Source organism: Hyperolius riggenbachi, chromosome 2 (assembly GCF_040937935.1).
Source record: "Hyperolius riggenbachi isolate aHypRig1 chromosome 2, aHypRig1.pri, whole genome shotgun sequence".
Classification (NCBI taxonomy): Eukaryota; Metazoa; Chordata; class Amphibia; order Anura; family Hyperoliidae; genus Hyperolius; species Hyperolius riggenbachi.
In genome coordinates this window covers 324,743,978-324,764,048 of record NC_090647.1, presented here as the reverse complement: position 1 = coordinate 324,764,048, position 20,071 = coordinate 324,743,978, and the positions used below count along the sequence as shown (strand labels likewise).

The 20,071-nt window shown below is 43.9% G+C and overlaps 1 protein-coding gene across 1 annotated transcript; it reads right to left on the bottom strand.

Annotated features, from left to right (window-relative positions):
* Positions 1 to 11,999: 11,999 nt before the first annotated feature.
* On the bottom strand, positions 12,000 to 19,768 carry MED18 (mediator complex subunit 18). The gene is made up of 3 exons (XM_068265483.1): positions 19,649 to 19,768; positions 17,284 to 17,370; positions 12,000 to 12,665 (listed from the first exon to the last, which is right to left on the bottom strand). The coding sequence occupies exons 2-3, from the start codon at positions 17,354 to 17,356 to the stop codon at positions 12,112 to 12,114; spliced, it is 627 nt and encodes a 208-aa protein (XP_068121584.1). The 5' UTR covers positions 17,357 to 17,370; positions 19,649 to 19,768; the 3' UTR covers positions 12,000 to 12,111.
* Positions 19,769 to 20,071: the final 303 nt, after the last annotated feature.

Here is a 20,071-nt window from a genome sequence, read left to right as displayed (position 1 = left end):
TCTGTTTCCAATTGCATGCAAAATGCAACATGCAAGCACAGCTAGTAATAAAAAATGCGGGAACCCTTTTGTACTACTACAATCTGATTTTGCACAATCGCAAACATCCTACATCCAGCATTTCTTCTTGGGTTCCTAGCAGCCAGAGATGGTTACAAAACCCAATTGCTGAAAAATCGCATTGACCTCGGTTCATAACCATTACTGCCTACGGTAGTGCAGTAAACAGCTGACTTTACCGAGCACTTAGGAAAATGTCAATTCATAAAGGCTGTTACCACATGGCAAGCTGAAATTACTGAGCAGTGAGGCAAATTACTGACTTGTGCAGTAAATACCTCAAAAAAATGTCAGTAAATGTCAATTCATAAAGACTACAACATGCAGTAAAGTCCTGAAATTTTACCAGCACCTCTGCTGTGGCCTAATCAGTGTAAGGACTGTGCGAGACTGTGGGAAGCCAGCCATGACTCGTAGAAGCAGAGAGAGCTATGATTGACAGTAGCAGAGCCAATAGAAACAGCCCTGTCTCCTGCAAGTCCCACCGATCGGATTTTGATGGTTGTTGCAAAGGCTTCTCAGGTGGAACAAGCTTTTCTACCCACCAAGCAGCGAGCAGAGAGATTGGAACAAAAGAGGCTTCCCCTGTGGCCATTCGTCCATTTAACCCTTTGTTTGCAGAGGAGTTTTTCAGGTACCTCCAGGTCAGACACACAGCTCAGTCTCAATTTCCTAGCCAAATTATTTTAAAGTCTGATCCTCGCGAATCTTTATTGATGAGAATTCAGCTAGAATTTCCTCTTTCTGTTATATACGCAACTCTCATGGATGTATCAACCTCTAGAGTGGATAGAGCGTTCCAAACCTGGTGTGGAGATGTGCCTGATCTGGAGGAATCAGAATAGATGGATCTATCGGATGCTCCTACTGAATATCTAATATCCACAAAATACATGCTTATACAATTAAAATTTATATACAGAATATATTACACACCGCAATGCTTGTCACGGATGTACGCAGACAAAACTGATTATTGTTCCAGGTGTAATCATTCTCCTGCTGATTTTATTCATATGATATGGCTGTGCCCTCATCTACAAACGTATTGGACCCAGGTTAATGATCTTTTACCAAAAAAAAATAAAAAATGAGAAATCTATTATTCTTGATCTTAAATTACACCTGTTTGGTATATCGGGCAAACTATTGAACACCAGAAGTTTAATACTTTTATGGGATTCATTATGTTACTATGCTAGGAAAACTATTATCCTACACTGGATTAGGCCAGAACCCCCAACAGCAGCAGAATGGATCAAAATAACTAATACAGCACTCCCACTATATAAGCTGACCTATCTACAGTGCAATTGCCCTCTTAAATTTGATATAATTTGGATTCCCTGGCTGGAGCATCTCAAGAAACATGGAGCCATATGCAATTCACTTGTTCACCTGAGTTTTATCCTAGGTGATAATTTTAAATTTGCCAATAAAATTTCTTTTAAGCCACCAGCAAGCAAAAAAAATACTCAAAATAATTTTAATAGTACTTTCTCACCTACTTTTTGGTACTTTTTAAGTTGAAAAGTGCTGGAAAGTTATTTTAAATTGAAGATGAAAAATTATCTTCTAGGAGAAAACTCAGGTGAAAAAGGCAATTGTATATGGCCCATGGTGTCGACTACCAGGCATCTTAGTTTTTAACAAAATTTTTACTACCCAAGCATTTAAATAAGTTCTTGTGTACGTCTTGCAGGAAGGACCATGAGAAGGTTAGGGAGGGACCGGGGGGTCTAATTCTGTGGTCTGTTGTATTTTGTCCATGTTATAATTGAAAATTCAATAAAACTTATTTGAGAAAAAAGATGCAGAGGAGTTAGTGGGGAAATCGCCTAAGCGTGACTCGTATAATGTCTCCTGGAAGTTCTTCTAAGCTATAGCAATTAAATAAAATGTTAAGAAAGACTAATAGACAGATTCAGAGTGAGCAGAGGCAGTATAACAAACACGTACATTCTAAAAGGATGTCGGGATGCCTCCCTCACTGCACAGAACAGCATGTAACACGGAGACACTCCACAATGCTCTGCTGTTACCGAACAAGTTTTTTGTCTATTGAAGCCAGTAAATTACAGAACTTCTACCGCAGCTGTGAACATTTTTATGAATTTGCACACAAAAGTCTAAAATACCGAATGCGGTATTTTAACATCCAGATTTTTTACATCACACAGCCTTTTATGAATTGAAGCCAATGTGTTTGTGGTTTGAAGTATAAAACAGCCCTTACAGAAAACTAATCATAGCCAAGATGTGACAGTTAAAGCGGAATGAAACTCAAAATTTCTACTTTGCTCTAATAGATTATTACAACATATTCTATACAACCAGCATTTTTTTTTTGCTAGAACTGCATTCAAAGGGTTAACACAGGCTTTAGAAGCTTCCCTTCCAGCAGAACTGTCCGCTTCCGAACTTTACATAATGTTATCTTGTGTTTAATTGTATCAAGTGAGAAATGTAAGCAAAGCCTTCTCTCACACTGCCTGGTCCCCTGAACAAAGTCAGACAAGCATAAATGCTTTCTGATGCTTTCTGATAAAGGCTGGTTTCACACCAGGACGTTGCGTTTTAGGGGAAGTTAAGGTCGCATAACGTGCCCCTAACGCAACGCCTGGTGCTCTCTGATGTGGACGTCAGAGTGAGCCGCGTTGTGCAGCTCACTCTGGCGTCCGTGATGCGCACTCTTGGACACATGCGGCATCACGTGGTCCCGCCCGGCCGCATGTGAGCACAGAGCGGCCGCTCAAGGAAGTAAACACTGCATGTCTCTGAGTGCAGTGAATATTAATTAGCCACGTTCCCGGCCGCACTCTGCTCCTCCCCAACTTTACTGAGCATGTGCAAGCAGTCTAACGCGGCTCTGCCACGTGTAAAGTACTGCATGCAGTACGTTGTGTTATGGCGCAGCGTTACAATGTAACGCAACGTGGGCACTGTGAATAGCCCATTGATTTTTAATTGCTGTGCGGTGGGGTGCGTTACAGGCTGCTCTTACGTGCGCCTGTAACGTCCCACTGTGAAACCAGCCTAAGTTAGAGGATGAATAAAGCAGTTATAAATAAAATGCAAAGTCAGCTCAGAGTAAAATAAGTGTACTTTAGGAACGTATAATTTCTAAATGAATAATAATACTTATGCACAAAAGCAAATATGCTAACCGTATGGCATATAAAAAGTAGGAAAACATGTTTTTATTGATTATGTCAGGGTTTTATACCGCTTTAATTAAAAAAAGTTTCAGGCTAGGTTCACAGTGGTCAGTTGTATAAAGCACCTGTTATAATGAGCATGAACTACAATGGAGACTGGCCATAGACTTTCATACAAAACCTGCATGCAGCAAGTTAGAGTAATGCTATCATTTACAATGCAGTACTGTGAACAGGCCCATAGAATTGTATGGGCAGTGAGTTGACATGCAGAATTATTCTGCAACTCAACTGAGCATTGTTAAGGGGACCCTGAGCAGTAGCTAGAATAAAAAAAATTCACTTACCTTGGGCCTCCCCATCCCACCGTAGGCTACGAGGTCCCCCAGCATCCTCCTGGCTCCTGTCCATGTCCCGCCGACGGGTCCTATTACCGGCGACACCCGGGTCGGGTGTCGGGGGCGACTCTTCCTGGATCTTGTTGCTCGTCGTCCTCAAGCCTCCCACTACATCACGGCGTGACAGGTCTGCACATGCGCGGCTTAGTTAGAAAATCGCGCATGCGCAGACCTGTCACGCTGGCCGGCGTGATGAAGTGCAGCGGCTGGCGTGATGACGGTGAGCGTCAAGATCCAGGAAAAGTCGCCCGACACCAGGCCCAGGTGTCGCCAGTAACGGGAGCCGCCGGCGGGACACAGACAGGAGCCAGAAGGACGCCGGGAGACCTCGCGGCCTACGGTCGTAAGTGACATTTTTTATTTTAGCTACTGCTCAGGGTCCCTTTAACAGGGCTTAATCTGATTTGTGGTTTTGAGGCAATGCAGAGTTCTTAGTGCTCAATCACACACTGAGCCCGATCCAATTCACTTCTTCTCCTAGGAGATAATTTTTCATCTCCTGTTTAAAATAACTTCTGCACTCTGCCATTAAAAAAATTACAAAAAAAAAGTAGGTGAAAAAGTACTGTCAAAATTATTTTGAGTATCTTCTTGCTTGCTGGTGGTTAGATGCATTTTATTTATTTGCCTTTGGAGCCTCTTTCCTCGCTGCTAAGATCACTACTAGTTCGTGATGATGCATCTTTGATGTGAAACAATTGTTGACCGAGGGGTCTCTATGCGGGGTGCACCTGGATGGGGTGAAGTATTGCCTTTATTGTTACATCTGTTGGAAGAGTTTGCTGCTGCAACATTAAGCACAGAGGTGTGCATTTTACTGGTGCCCACGTTTTCTTTCTTATGTGGTGGCATTTTATTTATGACGTGAAAATATCACCTAGGAGAAAACGTAGGAGAAAAAGTGAATTAAATCGGGCCCTATAACTGTTGTGTTACATACATATTAAAATGCATGCTAAACCCAACATATACTGTCCATACTGTAATGGACATGTTTTCTTGCTTTGCTATCTCTATTGACAGTATTACAGATTGCCCAGCAAGCTCATGGTGAACCAGAACTCCTAGGAGTGTGTAAGGATCTAAACAGCCCTCTTACTAAAATGCTACGCAAAACAGAATTGTGCCTTCATAAAACAGAAGGTATTTGCGATTATTCCTGTTGGAGAGAGTATATGAGGCATCTCACAATGCTACTGCTGAATATGCAAATCATCCCTTTGATGTCCCTGAAAGTTAGACACACCTAAAGATAAATACATATTGACAGTATGCAGTTTTGTTCATATGGGAAAGATCATGGCCCTTACGCAATTAACTTTTTCTGCTGGGGTTTCTCCTAGGTGATATTTTCACAACTTGTCAATAAAATGCCTTTTAAATCAATAGCAGGCAAAAAAAAATTATTTCAATAATACTTTTTAATCTAGTTTTGTTACCTAGTCAAGTGATGAAAAGTTATTTTGAAGAAAAGATGAAAAATAATCTAGGGAAAAAAGTTAATTGCATATGGGCCCCTCTCTATTATACTGCATATTGCGTTACATATGTATGTTACGCAACATGCATAGTGTGAATGAGCCCTAAGAACTCTGCCCCAAAACCACCAGAGTAAACCGTTTTTAGTCAATGGTCACATCTTAATTATGATTCGTTTTCTGTAAGCAGCACAAACCACTCTTTCTTCAGATTGATACTTTTCTATTTAATGCATAAAATCTATAATTATTGTACTAAATACTATTTCCCTGCACTACAGAACAGTGTCTGTGGCATTACAGAAGAATCATGCCTGTATAAATATACAATGTATGACCACTTCTGATTTAGTAAACTTCTTAGCCAGGCCCCTTGGAGTGAACTATAAAAGGATTCTACTATAGCAGATTCCTCCACTCGTAACTGGAGGAAAGCTAGGGAAGATCTTGATGTCTTACAGAGGAGGCACACAGCCCCACATAGTGGACATTTACAGCAATCACAGCTGCTGTTTTCTCCTAATGATTTTATTCTGGTTGCTGATGTCAGAAGCTCTGTTAAAGGGACACAAGTCAAACAAAAAAAAATGAGTTTTACTCACCTGGGGCTTCCAATAGCCCGCTGCAGCTGTCCAGTGCCCTCGCCATCTCCCTCCAATCCTCCTGGCCCCGCCGGCAGCCACTTCCTGTTTCGGTGACAGGAGCTGACAGGCTGGGGACGCGAGTGATTCTTCGCGTTCCTGGCCACAATAGCGCCATCTATGCTGCTATATATATATATCATATACCATATAGCAGCATAGAGGGTGCTAATGTCTCTGGGAATGCGAAGAATCACTCGCGTCCCCAGCCTGTCAGCTCCTGTCACCGAAACAGAAAGTGGCTGCTGGCGGGGCCAGGAGGATCGGAGGGAGACGGCGAGGGCACCGGACAGCTGCAGGGGGCTATTGGAAGCCCTAGGTGAGTAAAACTCTTTTTTTGTTTGACTTAAGTGTCCCCTTTAACGTGGATTCTGTAACACAAACTGGTTTTCTACTGTATATAAACTAGAATATAGGGAGTTTTACATCCAACATTTTACACATAATATCCAAGTAAAGGGCACTTTAATTTATTTTGATTACAAATAATAAAGGTGTAGCTAAAAAAAGTCATGCAACATTTCGGAGATCACAAACCAGCTCCTTTCTTAGGCCTCTTTTCCACGGGAGGCTAAACAACACATTTGTTTTGCTCTGTTGTATCCTTACTAATGTTGCAAAAGCTACAAAATATGAAAAATAAATATTTTGGCATGTTACGTGCAATATTAGTACTTCCTTTTCTTTTTTTGAGAAATGATGCTAACAAAGCCCCTCTGTTGCCAGTTCCATGGTTGGGTATATTTTTTTTTTTTAAAGAAAGTTGAGTTTGGAAAAAAAATACTTGCAACTCATTGATCATCTTTACTCTTGTTGTGGAACTAGAGCAGAACAAGATGATGAGTTGATGGTGGATAGGTGGAATCAAAGGTGAAGAAAAGTCTGAGAAAGTAACCGTCTGATGGGTGAGATGGGAGCAGACTTTACTATCTCTGCCTTGGGTACTAAAGCAGATTGTCCTAGCTGTGTTTGGTGTCCTGGATTCTGAACCATTTGTTTATTCTACATTTTCTTATGAAAATATGATACAGGTATAATAAAAATATATTTTAATATCTTGTGTGCAATAGTCACTTAGCTTTGTTCAATTGCTATGTTCAAGGCTGGCTACACAGCAACCACGTTTTCATTGGTTTAGAATTGCACCTAATTTCAATATAGAGTTATTAGTATATAGAGTTATTGCACTATTTCTTATGTCTGACATCAGTGTTTGCTACCATTTGTGATTACTAAATGCCCTGCCAGTGCCACCATAACAGTAGCAGAACTGACAGAGAAATGTAATCAGCTAATTAAGGCAATAGATTTCTAAGACTTCGATTCACTAGTCATGATCACTTGCCCCTTTTGTCTCCTGTTTAGGCATCAGAGTAAATCAATAAAGATATACGTGAGACAGAAAAATCCCTAAAAGTTTCGCCCTAATTTTTGTGGGCTTTCTCAGGTGCTAAGTGTAAAAAGATTTGTCAGCACATATCAAAAATATACAGCACAACAGCACGCTGGCTCAAGATAAAACTAGAGTGCTGTTATGCCAAAAACCATCTAGCGTATGTACAAGGATTTACACATAATCACATGATCAAATATTCCCCAAAAGAGCATCTTGGCTATATGAAAGACCACCAGCAATCTTCATAGAATTAAAAAAAAAAAAATTACAGGAAGTATGACCTCAGTTCCTGTACTTCCTAGGTTAGGTGGGTTTCTGACTTGCCCACTCTGTGATCTGCATAATCCCTGCCCACCACAGAGCTGAATGTTTCTATTTAGGAATCGACAAGCATCATTCAGCCCAAATTTTAAGTGCTACAGGAGAACTAGGCAGCGCAACAACTTATAAGATAACTAACAGAGCCCCAGATGCAGAGTGCACATTGGAAGAGTGCCGCAAAGCATAGCTACCTCTTCTCGCTACAGCTTGAGTCCTCGCATCTCCCTGGTAGCTTTATAACTTGCTGCTTATCTCCAGGCTCACTGTCATGGGACCGTGTTGAGCCTGAAAATCTAGCTGCGCGTTAACCTTCTTAGCAGTATGATTCTTTCCAGATTTAGTTACCAAAAGCGGCACAATTCTTTCTCTGGAAGGAATCACACTTCTAAGTATAAGCAGTCAGAGAGCTGTATCCCGAATGGCTGCAGTCTACAGGCGGAGATTCTGGCAAAGAGGAGTGTGGCAGCTGGGATCCTGAAGAGCTTCATCCTGAATGACGGCACCCCTTTAGATGACCAGAGCGAGATGGAGGAGGAGAGGATCGTAGCAGCAGGATCAGGTGAGATGGTTCATGGTTTAGTAAGTGTAGTAGTTGATGGAGGCAGTAGGGGTTAAGGAAGTGTAGTGCAGTTGGTGGTGGCAGCAGGGGTTTGTAAAGTGTAGTGCAGTTGGTGGTGGCAGCAGGGGTTAGTGAAGTGTATTGTAGTGCAGTTGGTGGTGGCAGCAGAGGTTAGTAAAGTGTAGAATAGCGCAGTTGGTGGTGGCAGCAGGGGTTAGTAAAGTGTATTGTAGTGCAGTTGGTGGTAGCAGCAGGGGTTAGTGAAGTGTATTGTAGTGCAGTTGGTGGTGGCAACAGAGGTTAGTAAAGTGTGGAATAGCGCAGTTGGTGGTGGCAGCAGGGGTTAGTGTAGTTTAGTGTAGTGCAGTTGGTGGTGGCAGCAGAGGTTAGTAAAGTGTAGAATAGCGCAGTTGGTGGTGGCAGCAGGGGTTAGTGAAGTGTAGTGAGGTTAGTGCAGTTGGTGGGGCAGCAGGGGTTAGTGAAGTGTAGTGCAGTTGGTGATGGCAGCAGGGGTTAGTGAAGTGTATTGTAGTGCAGTTGGTGGTGGCAGCAGAGGTTAGTAAAGTGTGGTGTAGTGCAGTTGGTAGTGGCAGCAGAGGTTAGTAAAGTGTAGTGTAGTGCAGTTGGTGGTGGCCGCAGCAGGGGTTAGTAAAGTGTAAAGTAGTGCATTTGGTGGTGGCAGCAGAGGTTAGTAAAGTGTGGTGTAGTGCAATTGGTGGTGGCAGCATCAGGGGTTAGTAAAGTGTAGAGTAACTGGGCAGTGTAGCTTAAATAGAAACAGTTTAGGGGGTAAAGGTCCATAAGATGCCCGTGCACCATAGACGCACCTATTTTTCTACATTTATGTTATTCTACAACTCAGGATTAAAATGAAGCCATATATATATGTAATTTGATAAAAACTGGATGCACAGCAATCAACGGTTATCAACGATCGCCTATGGCTTTTTTTGCAGGCCATTTTTTGCATAAATTGTTCCAGCGCCATTGTTTGCATAGCCCCAGAAAAGTTAGGACATCAGAAAAAGGCCACAAATATCACCACTATGGAAAGCTAACAAACAGGGCTATTCAAAAGTGAGTGTTTTTTAGGCTACTGAAACTCTTCCATTTGATCATAACTTTAAAAAGGACTTTTTTCATGATGGATTGAGTTTGCCCCTACCTATTTTATGTGATGGATCCAAGCTATAAGACACATCAAAATGTATTCTACAACATATTATGATTAAAATGAGGTAACATATACGTCATTTGATAACAAACTGGATTGCCCAGCAATCCGTTATTCTCAAGATGCGCCTATGACTTTTTGCAGGAGGGAGTGGTTTGTTAGGAGTAGGTGGTTAGCAGCGGGTTCAGGTGAAAGTTGGGGTACCGTGGGTGATAGAACATCAGTAAAATACTACTTTTTCCACTTGTATGCATGGATAATATCTGCGTTTCAACAGACAATTTTTAGCATACTTTGCTTGTTCTCGCGCATGCGTCATCCTCCATAGACCTGCTGGCACCTGCTAGCATTCTATGAGGATCATACGCACATTGCGATTTCATGCGGAGGGGAATCCGTTTATGTTATGCAAGCAAAACGTTGGTGGGAAAACGAATGCACGTGTCACCATTGAAAAGCATTATGTGAGATTTCGCATTGCACAAAATCGTATGCACTTTTCAACAAAGCCTTACTATTTACCTAACATTATGAATTGGTGAAATTACGTATGAAACTCGTGGTTATTTATGAATGATGACTGTTACTGGCTGTAACAGTAATCATTCAAACATAAGCTAAGTACCCATGTGAAGATGGATCAGCATCAGTGGTGACCAGTAACAAAGGCAGGAACGTTCATTTAAATTATTGTTGTAAAATTACATGGTGGGCAATGGGGATCTGAGCAAACGGTCGCTCAGTGATCCATCTTGAATGTCGCGATTATTACACGTCGCAAACATTGTTTAATTTTTGTTAAACGATATTACAAAAACAACAATTGTTCATTATGAAAAAGTCACCAGCCGCGAAAAAAGTCTTTGCAAACATTGCATCGTGGGTATGGACCTTCAGGCACACTGATTGGTTCAAGAACCCCATGATGATCCCTTGCACCAAATATTTTTTTTTAAAATCAATGAACACTGACACTAACACTAACAGTTTTCATTGAGGGACTGGGAGGACACTGATTGGCCAAAGAATCACATGATCCCTTGGGCCAATCACCACAGCCACAGGGCTCAAGGGATCACGATCCCTTTGACCAATCAGTAGTGCAGTACTGGGGAGACACACATGTACGCACAAGCATTACAAGAAGAACTTCCTCTGCACGGTTTACAATGATCAATGTTACTTGTAACAGCAATCATTGTGGCTTAACAGGGACACCGATCAGGTAGAGGGACCACATGGTCCCTTGCACTGATCAGTGCTTCCACGTGCGCTGGTGATCGTCACAGCGGGAGGGTTTCTCTTGGACACAGCTCCTACTGCTTTTAGAAACATAGGAGCTACATCCTGGTGGCATAACTGGTTAATGTCAGCCATGAAGGGGTTGATTAAGGTTAGCCTGGGGGGGGGGGGTGGAATGGTTACAGTTAGTCATGGGTAGAGGGAGGGTTTAGTGTGAGAATAGGGTTATGTTTAAAGAATATCTGTAATGAAAAAACCTCCCCTAGGGGGTACTCACCTCGGGTGGGGGAAGCCTCCGGATCCTACTGAGGCTTCCCCCGTCCTCATCGGTCCCACGGCGGCAGCGAAAATCCTCCCGGAGCGGCGGCGACGTAAATATTTACCTTTTGGCTCCAGCGCAGGCGCAGTATCGGCTCCTTCCCACAGAGATAGGTGGAAATAGCCGATCTCCATCTGGCCGCTCTACTGCGCAGGCGCAAGTCTCCTGCGCCTGCGCAGTAGAGCAGACCCGGCGAAGATCAGCTATTTCCGCCTATCTCCGTCAGAAGAGCCGCAACCGCGCCCCCGCTGGAGCCTGGAAAGTTAAATATCGAAAAGGCTGTCGGGTCTGTCGGGCCGCTGTTCGGAGGGCTGCAGCGAGACCCCCGTGGGACAGAGGAGGATGGGGGAAGCCTCATTAGGATCCGGAGGCTTCCCCCTCCCGAGGTGAGTACCCCCCAGGGGACGATTCTTTTTACAGTGTCTCTTTAAAATACAAACGGAAAAAAAATTAATTGGTATTCCTTAACAATATTTTTAACTATCATCATTTGGTAGCAGGAAAAAAGGGCGCCGGCGGCTAGTGGGTGAAAAGGGCACCGCCATAGACTAATTCAATTATCGTTAATAAAGCGAAAAAAGCAGCTAAAAGGGCGCACGATAAATATCGTTAAGAACATTAAAACATTGAAGTTTTTGATTATTATCGTTTTTTAAACTTGCAAGGTTTTTGTCATTTTATTTCATTTGTATGTACAGATTTTACGTTATCAAAGATTTCATCGTTTCTATGTGTAAAAGGTTGTTTCTGCAGGGGTAGTGGTTAGGATTAGGCACCACCAGGGGGGCGGTTAGGGTTAGGCACCACCGGGGGAGTGGTTAGTTTTAGGCACCACCAGGGGAGGGTTCTGCATGAGAGTAGGGTTGGGTTAAGCTGTATTGTTGAATTACGTTATGATTTTTAACAGAAATATATTTTCATTATCAACTCCCATCTTATTATTAAACTGTATTCATCGTTAACAAGGTTTATCATTATTGAGATTTAATTATCCACCGGCGCCATTTCGTTTTCCAGCCGAGCCCTTTTTTTCTGGCGCCCTTTTTTCATTTGTACTGAGTAGAATATAGGTAAATTCATCGATATTCTACAATTGGCTTTTCGGGCACCCAAATTTCTGGGCGCCCTTTTTTTATGTATGCGCAGCAAGCTGTACTAGAGCATCAAGGAATGTGGACTATGTTTTCAGTAAAGACTTCCTGCTTTAGCTGAGTGGATATATGAAAGAAATTATTTAACAGAAAAGACAAAAGTATATAAAATATTTTATAAAAAGTTATAAACAAAGGTTAGTCTTTACTTTCATTGTCTTTCATACAAGTCATGGTAAGTATTACATAAAAGGACAAACCAAACTAAATTGTCTCACATCAGACGTTTTGGGTCAATTTTTTCAAGCTGCACCAATGGTTTTAACTGTTCTGCAAAGCTCCTGACCTCATCAGCTACACTGTCCTGTCCTGCTGGTGCCACAACACTAAGCTCTACCAAATAAGAGAGCGATAATGGTTCAGCTCCATCAGCAGTTCCTGCTACCAGCACACGGTATACCTTGTAAACTGCTATTTTCATGACTCCCTTCCGAAACAAATGTCCTCTTGCCACAAATTCATGGTCCATCCTAAAGCCCATTTCTTGTAGAAACTCAGGCAGAACTTCAGAAGTTGCTATATCGACACAGTTCCTAACCAACGTATGACGACTTCTGTCTCCTGCCTCTGGCTGTCCAAGATAACGGAGATGCCATGGAGAACCAGGCCGGTCAAGAGGCCGTCGGGCACGAAGTACAAAGGGGCTGGCTTGCTGACCTTTTAGCAAGTACACACTCTCATGGTCAGCAAATGTCTCAGGCTCCATGTTGTCACATAACCCACGTAAGCGATGCAGAAGACTCTCTAGTCCTTGGTCAAGTATACTGCCTAGGATAAGTTATAAAAGGAAAAAAGTATATCGTTTTATATACATTATTATTATTAAACAAGTAAATGCAGGCATATGCAATAACCAATGTTCAACTTTTTAGAAAAAGGAGCATTAAAAGCACATACTTTATATAGAAATTTAAGGATTACTTTATTTCTCAGGGTATTGTCTAATCTTTCAACAAGCTTGCACTGACATATGTGATCACCCTGATGTTTTTTTCTTGATCACACTGCATATCTCTGTATGCCTCATTGCTGTCAGTGATCACTACCCAACTGCTTTATATGCAGAGCCAGCATCCCCATTCATGTGAGGGTTACTCCTGCCTGTGAAATAAATAATTATAGTAAACCCAATAGAATTGTAGTGATGTAAATGGAGCAATGAGTTTTATTTCCTGCAGACTTATGACCAAAAGAGACAAACAGAAAGGATATGTTTAACATTAAGCAATACACAGTGTTAAAGCAAACCTGAGAATTTCAGAAGAGAAAGTCGGATACTTATCTCGGTAGAGGGGCACTCTGGAAGTTTGCTGTCACGATCTTGTCCTTGAATAAGCGCAACTGCACTGTGTAGGACGCCTTGCGTCTGTGCAGTAGCACGGAACCCAAGCAGTGCTGTGCTACTGCTCAGGTGTGGGGCATCCTGTGCAGTGCGGCTGTGCTGGTTCAGGGATAGGAGCGAGGTTGCGCACACCTCTTCCAAAAGCCCTTGTTGACTAAGTTGGGGGAGTTGTCCCAGCACTGAAACAGCAAGGTGGAGGGGGACAGGGGATGCCTTTGGATTATCAGGAGGCTTCCCTCTACTGAGACACTTTTTTCCCTGTAGGTACACTATATGACGCTGGGTAGTAGACGTAATCACTGAATAGATAAATCGTGGTCAGATCGTCAGCTAAAGTCATACACGTGTAATCAGAAATACTGCAGTACAATAGGACTGAGGCAAGGCTAGGTCAATAACAGGCTGATATCATACACAGGTGGTCAGGTGGCTATAGTACAGAAGGCTGAGACAGAGAATTCCTAAGCTTGTGGCAAAATCTGAATCAATAAAGTTACCTGCTGCCCCAGAGCCAACAAAGGCCTAAGCAGGACTAGACTGATTATTCCAATTGATAGTTACAGGTAATAATACTTTCTTTACTTTCAGGGGAAGAATCTGCTCGCCCAAGTGAGATTCCCCAACTACACCTAGGCACAGAAGTTTTCCGCCTACCTTTTTGCTGAACAATTTTGAACAAAATGCCCCTTTTTACCACAATACATTCATAACCCCTCATGTTGTCTTCTAAGTTTCTCAGAAGGAGGCAATTTAAAATAACTCAACTGCATGGGTTCTTCACCCGAGGATGTAGTCACACTAACAGAACGTGGATCGGCTGTGGAGGATGCATGAGCATCACCATGACGGCGATATCAAATTCGCCTATCCACACGCATAGCCAGAGCAATTGCTTCCTCAAGGGTTTTAGGTTCAGGATGACTGACCAGTGCATTGTTTACAGAGCCAGACCTAATAGAAACTGATCAAGCAGCGCAGCCTCCCCCAACTTGGAGGAAACTGACCAACGCTTAAATTTGGCAGCAATCCTCTGCAGTATGACGGCCCTGTCGCAGTTCGCATAGTTTACGAACTGCGGCAGAAGCCACATCAGGATTGGCATAAATCACAGCCATTACTTCAAAAAATGTGTGTGCCGATGTAAAAGCTTCGTGCTCTGGAAGTAAGCCATATGCCTAAGTTTGTGAGTCACCTTGTAAGAGAGTTTAAAAGCGGAATATAACCCTGCATTTCAACTTTGCTCTAAAACATTATTTACAGTATATTATTTGCAACCAGCATTTGTTTTTTACTAGACCAGCATTGGAAGGGTTACACAGAGCTTTAAAGTTCCTGGAGAGAACTGCAGACGCATCCGAAGCTTACATAGATACATTTTGTTTACTTAAATGTATCTAAGTGTTGAATGTGACTCACTCTCTCTAACTGTGCAGGAGCTGGAGGACAGCCAAAGAGTGTGTAACATTTCTCACTTGTTACATTCTATTTAGTTAAATGTATCTATCTGAACTTCTGCATCTCTCTCCACGGAACTTTAAACCTCTGTGTTTAACCCTTCCAATGCTGGTCTAGTAAAAAAAAAAAACTGCTGGTTGCATATAATATGCTGTAAATAATGTTTTAGAGCAAAGTTGAAATGCAGGGTTATATTCCGCTTTAATAAGGGCTATTTTCTGGGATTCAGAACCAGATGACCTCGTCTAACCTAAAAATATGTCAAACATCGATTCATGAAGTTACTGGAATCGGATCTGGACCCAGAGAATTTTTCAGGCAATGGCATTTTAGGCACAATGATAGGAGGAGCTACTAGCTGGTCTCTACAGTCTGCCGAATGCTCAGGTGGAGGTGCGTTAAGCAACTGTGTCAACTGTTCTTGCTGAGCAGCGACTGTATTATTAAGCTGATTAACGGCAGTTGCGAGAAGCTGAACCTGACGTTGCAACTCCTCCATCATAATACTTTTGTGGTCCGTTATAATATAACACTGGGTATTAGACGTAATCACTGAATAGATAAATCGTGGTCAGATCATCAGCTAAAGTCATACATGTGTAGTCGGAAATACTGGAGGTACAATAGGACTGAGGCAAGGCTAGGTTAATAACAGGCTGATATCATACACAGGTGGTCAGATGGCTATAGTACAGAAGGCTGAGACAGAGACAAAAACGTTAAACAGGCTGGGGTCATACACTTAAATCAGATGGCTGAGGTACAGACAAGGAGGAGACAGAATCAGAGTGCGAGTTTAGCCGGGTCATACACAGAACGTGCGTGCGTGTAAAAACTAGTTGACTAGGCACAGTAGCAAGACAAGGCCCAGCGCTCAGCGAACTGATAGCTATATGGACAGCGAGTAACTGAATGCCCAGGGCTTATATAGCAGGAATAGAGCACAGACCAAGCCCCCAGGAAAATCAGACCAATCAGCAACATCCCTGCAGCAAGTGTCAGCTGACCGCAGGAATCAGCTGACACACCTCAGACATGCCTCCTTAACCTATAAAGGCAGCTCTGAGCTGTGCGCGTCCTTCTAGAGAGACTGCCAGAAACAACACGCTGACCCACATCTACAGGGGAGCCAGGGATGCGAACATGCTGATTCATGTCCACAGGGGAGCCGGGGATGTGACCGACCAAAAAGGAAGAGGAAGCTTCCTCCAGCTGCTCCACGCGATCAGAGCAGCCTCCAGAGACAACACCAGATAAGTTTGTTACACACTACCTATACATAGCCAGCTGGAAATGTTGGCACTGTTCCTACTAGACAGCACAATGTGGGCACTCAAAGTGCCCACATACACCAAAAATAACCTAAGATGTTTCACCCTTGAGGCAGGGCTTTGTCTGAGGATCACAGTGATCTGCAAATTTGGCTCTCCAGCTGTTAAGGAAATACAAGTCCTACAATGTATTTGCCTTTATGAATAATGACAGTGGCTGTCAGACTTCTGCAATGCATTGTGGGACTTGTAGTTCCTTAACAGCTGGAGAGCCAAGTTTGCAGATCACTACCATAGGTCTACACATGATGAAAAATATTATATTTTGTTTTCTCACATGTACAAGAGAAGTGCGCCCTCTACATATCTCTCTGGCGGCCGCACTTCTTTTTGCGCATTCTGACCGTGATTGGAGGAAGTTACGCGACCCAGTACCGGAGCTGCAGGCAGCGGAGTACAGCAGCGTGGGAGCGATCCATGCGCATGGGGCTGGAAGAAGCCCCAGGTATGTATAAAACTTTTTTTTTCATCTCTGGTTTCCTTTAAGGGAACCAGAGGCCCCAGGAAAAAGATTCTATACATACCTGGGGCTTCCTCCAGCCCCATACGCACGGATCGCTCCCACGCCGCCGTCCTTTGCTGCATGGATCCGCCGGTCCCTGGTCCCGGCATGGCCGCCAGTCGGCCGGCGAACGCGGCCAATTGTCCGCATCACACGGGGCTCCCTCCATATACGTACGCGCGAGGCTGCTTACTGCGCAGCCGCAAGCGTACGGGTATGGAGGGAGCCCCTGTGACGCGGACAATTGGCCGCGTCCGCCGGAAGTGACGGGACCCGGTACCGCCGATCCAGGAAGCGGAGAATGGCGGCGTGGGAGCGATCCAGGCTTATGGGGCTGGAAGAAGCCCCAGGTATGTATAAAACCTTTTTCTTTTTTTTTTACGTTTCTCTCTGGTTCCCTTTAAAGCCGTGTGCAAAGCTTTAGTTCAGCCCCCTGCTTAGGCTAGGTTTACACTGAATCTGCTGCTGTCAGCTATAACACACCAGACAACTGATGGCAAACTTTCTGCCATGCTTCCCTGTAGGTCAGTTAACACCTATGTTATAATGCATAGACGTAAACTGACCCATAGGGAAAATTCCTTCTGATCAGTTGTCCATTGCATTTTAGCTGACGGCAACTAATTCAGTGTAAACGCAGACTAACTCTAGTTTCTGCAGATCACAAACGTCAAACTTTACACTCACATCTAAACACAATTTTAAAAAAAATGCAACAGAGCATCAATTCAGTTCTCTTTAAATCACAGCTACCACCTTGAAGAAGATATTCCATCATGTTGATTGTTCCACCTGACACAGGCATGGTGGTCACTGGAGGAGCCTCCATTGCTTCTCTGTTATCTGAGAGCCAAAGAAAAAAATATACAGATCTATCTCATAAGTCCTATATGAATATAAACATCACTGTCCTCCTGTGCAATATGTCCATTCTTCAAGTGTACCTGAGATGACAAAAGCATTTATACTTAGCTGGGGCTTCTTCCAGTGTACAGCCGTCGTTGAGTTGGGCGCGTCATTTGGCTCTCCCTGCTGCCACAAAACTCCCTGCGGCATTAAATACTTTTCCCCAGCCTGAGTTGTTGCAAATTGGAGGGAAATGTAATCAGGGTTTGGCAACCGCTGGAGCCCCGAATTACCCTTGCACGCCCCTCGCAGCATTACATTGCTGCTATAGCGGCGAAACCACTTGTTATGTCCCGGTTTCCACTGTTCTCCCGCTGACAACTCTGGTAAAGTACCCCACTGAGCCAGTCTGGGACAACTGAGCATGCAAGACCCTGGTTATGGTAAGTATATAACCTTTTGCTTTTGTCATGACAGGTTTACTTTAATTTCAGTAAAGGAAATCTGAAGCCACAAAAAATGTTAAGACACTTACCCCTATAGAGGGAAGCCTCTAGAAGCTGCAGAGGATTCCGACACTAAAGCTGGCCATACACTAGGCCGATTACCCGCCGATAGACAGCAGATTCGATCGCTGGAATCGAATCTGCTGTCACATCGTTCACACGAAACGCTAAATTTCGATCTATCTCGTCCCGAAATAGATCGGTCCAGTCGATCGCCCGCGGGTAGGGAGCGCATCGCTAGCGGCGTACAATCGACGCAGGTATACATTACCTGAAGCTGGCTCCCGGCATCTTCTCCGCATCACCTCCCCGCTGGCATCTTCTCCGCATCACGGCATCCGTGTATAACTTCCTGTGTCACTGCAGTGACAGCGGAAGTACAAATAGAGGGCGCTCTATTTGAATTTCCGCTGTCACTGGAGTGACAGAAAGTTATACGTGGATGCCGTGATGTGGAGAAGATTCCCAGGGCCAGGCTTCAGGTAATGTATGCGGGGGGGGGGGGGGGGGGGGGATTGAACAGGGGCAGCTCAGCAGATGGTGAATCAGTTTCAAGCTGAAATTGATTCACGATCTGTTTGCAGTAAAGGCAGCCATACGATCCCTCTCTGATCAGATTCGATCAGAGAGGGATCTATCTGTTGGTCGAATCTGATGGCAAATCGACCAGTGTATGGCTACCTTTACCCCTATAGAGGGAAGCCTCTAGCAGCTGCAGAGGATTCCGATATCCCCCACAACCCCTCCGATGCCGGCAAGAACCTAGTCTTCATCGACACTGTCGAACTCCCCTTTGGCCAGAAGTGCAGCCACACTGCACAGACACCAGCACAGCCAGCGCCTGCACAGTAGCACAGAGACACTCATGCACAGAGTAGAAAGCAGTGCACGAGCAGCTCCGTGCTACTGCGCAGGTGGTACCTTTGGACACTGGTCTACTTTAGGGGACCCAGCAGGAAACCTCATAGGGAACAGTTCTCCCATCACAGCAGTGTTGCCAACTCGTCAGTAAGAAAAGTAGCTATTGGCTGTCGTAGAAGTCGCTAGATGACGTCATCACGTAATTTGCATAATGCACGCTGCACATGCACGTTATTTGCAAATTCAGAAACCGAAAGTAAGAGACAATTCTGTCAAATGGCTCGTAGGAGTGAGCATCTCCTGATGTAACTGCAGCTGGGCGGGGGGGGGGGGACTCCTGCGAGAGGACGGGCCTGTCTGTGAATGCTTCGGGACGGGCCAGCAGCGGCAGCTGCTGTGGCAAGTTGAGAAGAGTCAGTAACACAAGAAAAAATATCGCCAGATTTGTCACTAGTCGCTTTTTAAAAAAAAATTGATGCTAGATGGATTTGAAAAGTCGCTAAATATAGCGACAAGGTCGCTAAGTTGGCAACACTGCATCACAGTACCCTGTTACAACACAAAGTGTTGTGATTGGCCAAGAAGTGTGGGTGTAGTTTACTACAACCTATTGGAAACCTAGAATCAAGGTGTTGTCCACCCAATCGTGTTAGCTGAATTTCCCTATAAGGTTTCTAGATGGGTCCCTAAAGTAGACTAGTGCCTGCACTCATACACAGAAGGGAGCAGAGCTGCAATATTTGACAATGTTTAATATTATAAAATGGGTCCCAGCACCAGAACAATGGGCTGTAGGTAGACCAGGCTGAGGTATTCCCTTTTTTGTTTTCCTGTTTTCAGGCACCCTTTATTAATGTTTGAAAACAGAACAAATACATGTCTATTTACCATTACTGCTCAACACATACCTCTATCTTAGGAAACGTGAATGTTCGGTACAGCTAGTATAAATGAGTGGAGATGTTTGGAGGAGGTAGAGGTGGAAGTGAAGTCACAGCCACATGATCAAATCATGTGACTCACTGAAAAGGACTGGAGAGAGGGAGGGGAGAGTTGTGGTCAGCGATGTGCACGCTACTGGCTGACGTCACAGCAACCGGGAACAACAGGTTGCCTTCAATCACCATCAGGAACGTGCTGCATGTTACGTGTGCGAGCGTGCAGTTTTGAGTAGTTATTCCGAGGGAGCTGCTGACTGTAATGTGAAACTAAAGGGGGGCGGTGGCTATGAGCGAGGTGTGATGCGGACCGGGGAAATTTTAAGAGATTGTGCTACCTGCTTACTACACTCGAGGTTTCATTTCTCCCTACTGTCTTGAAATGTGAAAGAG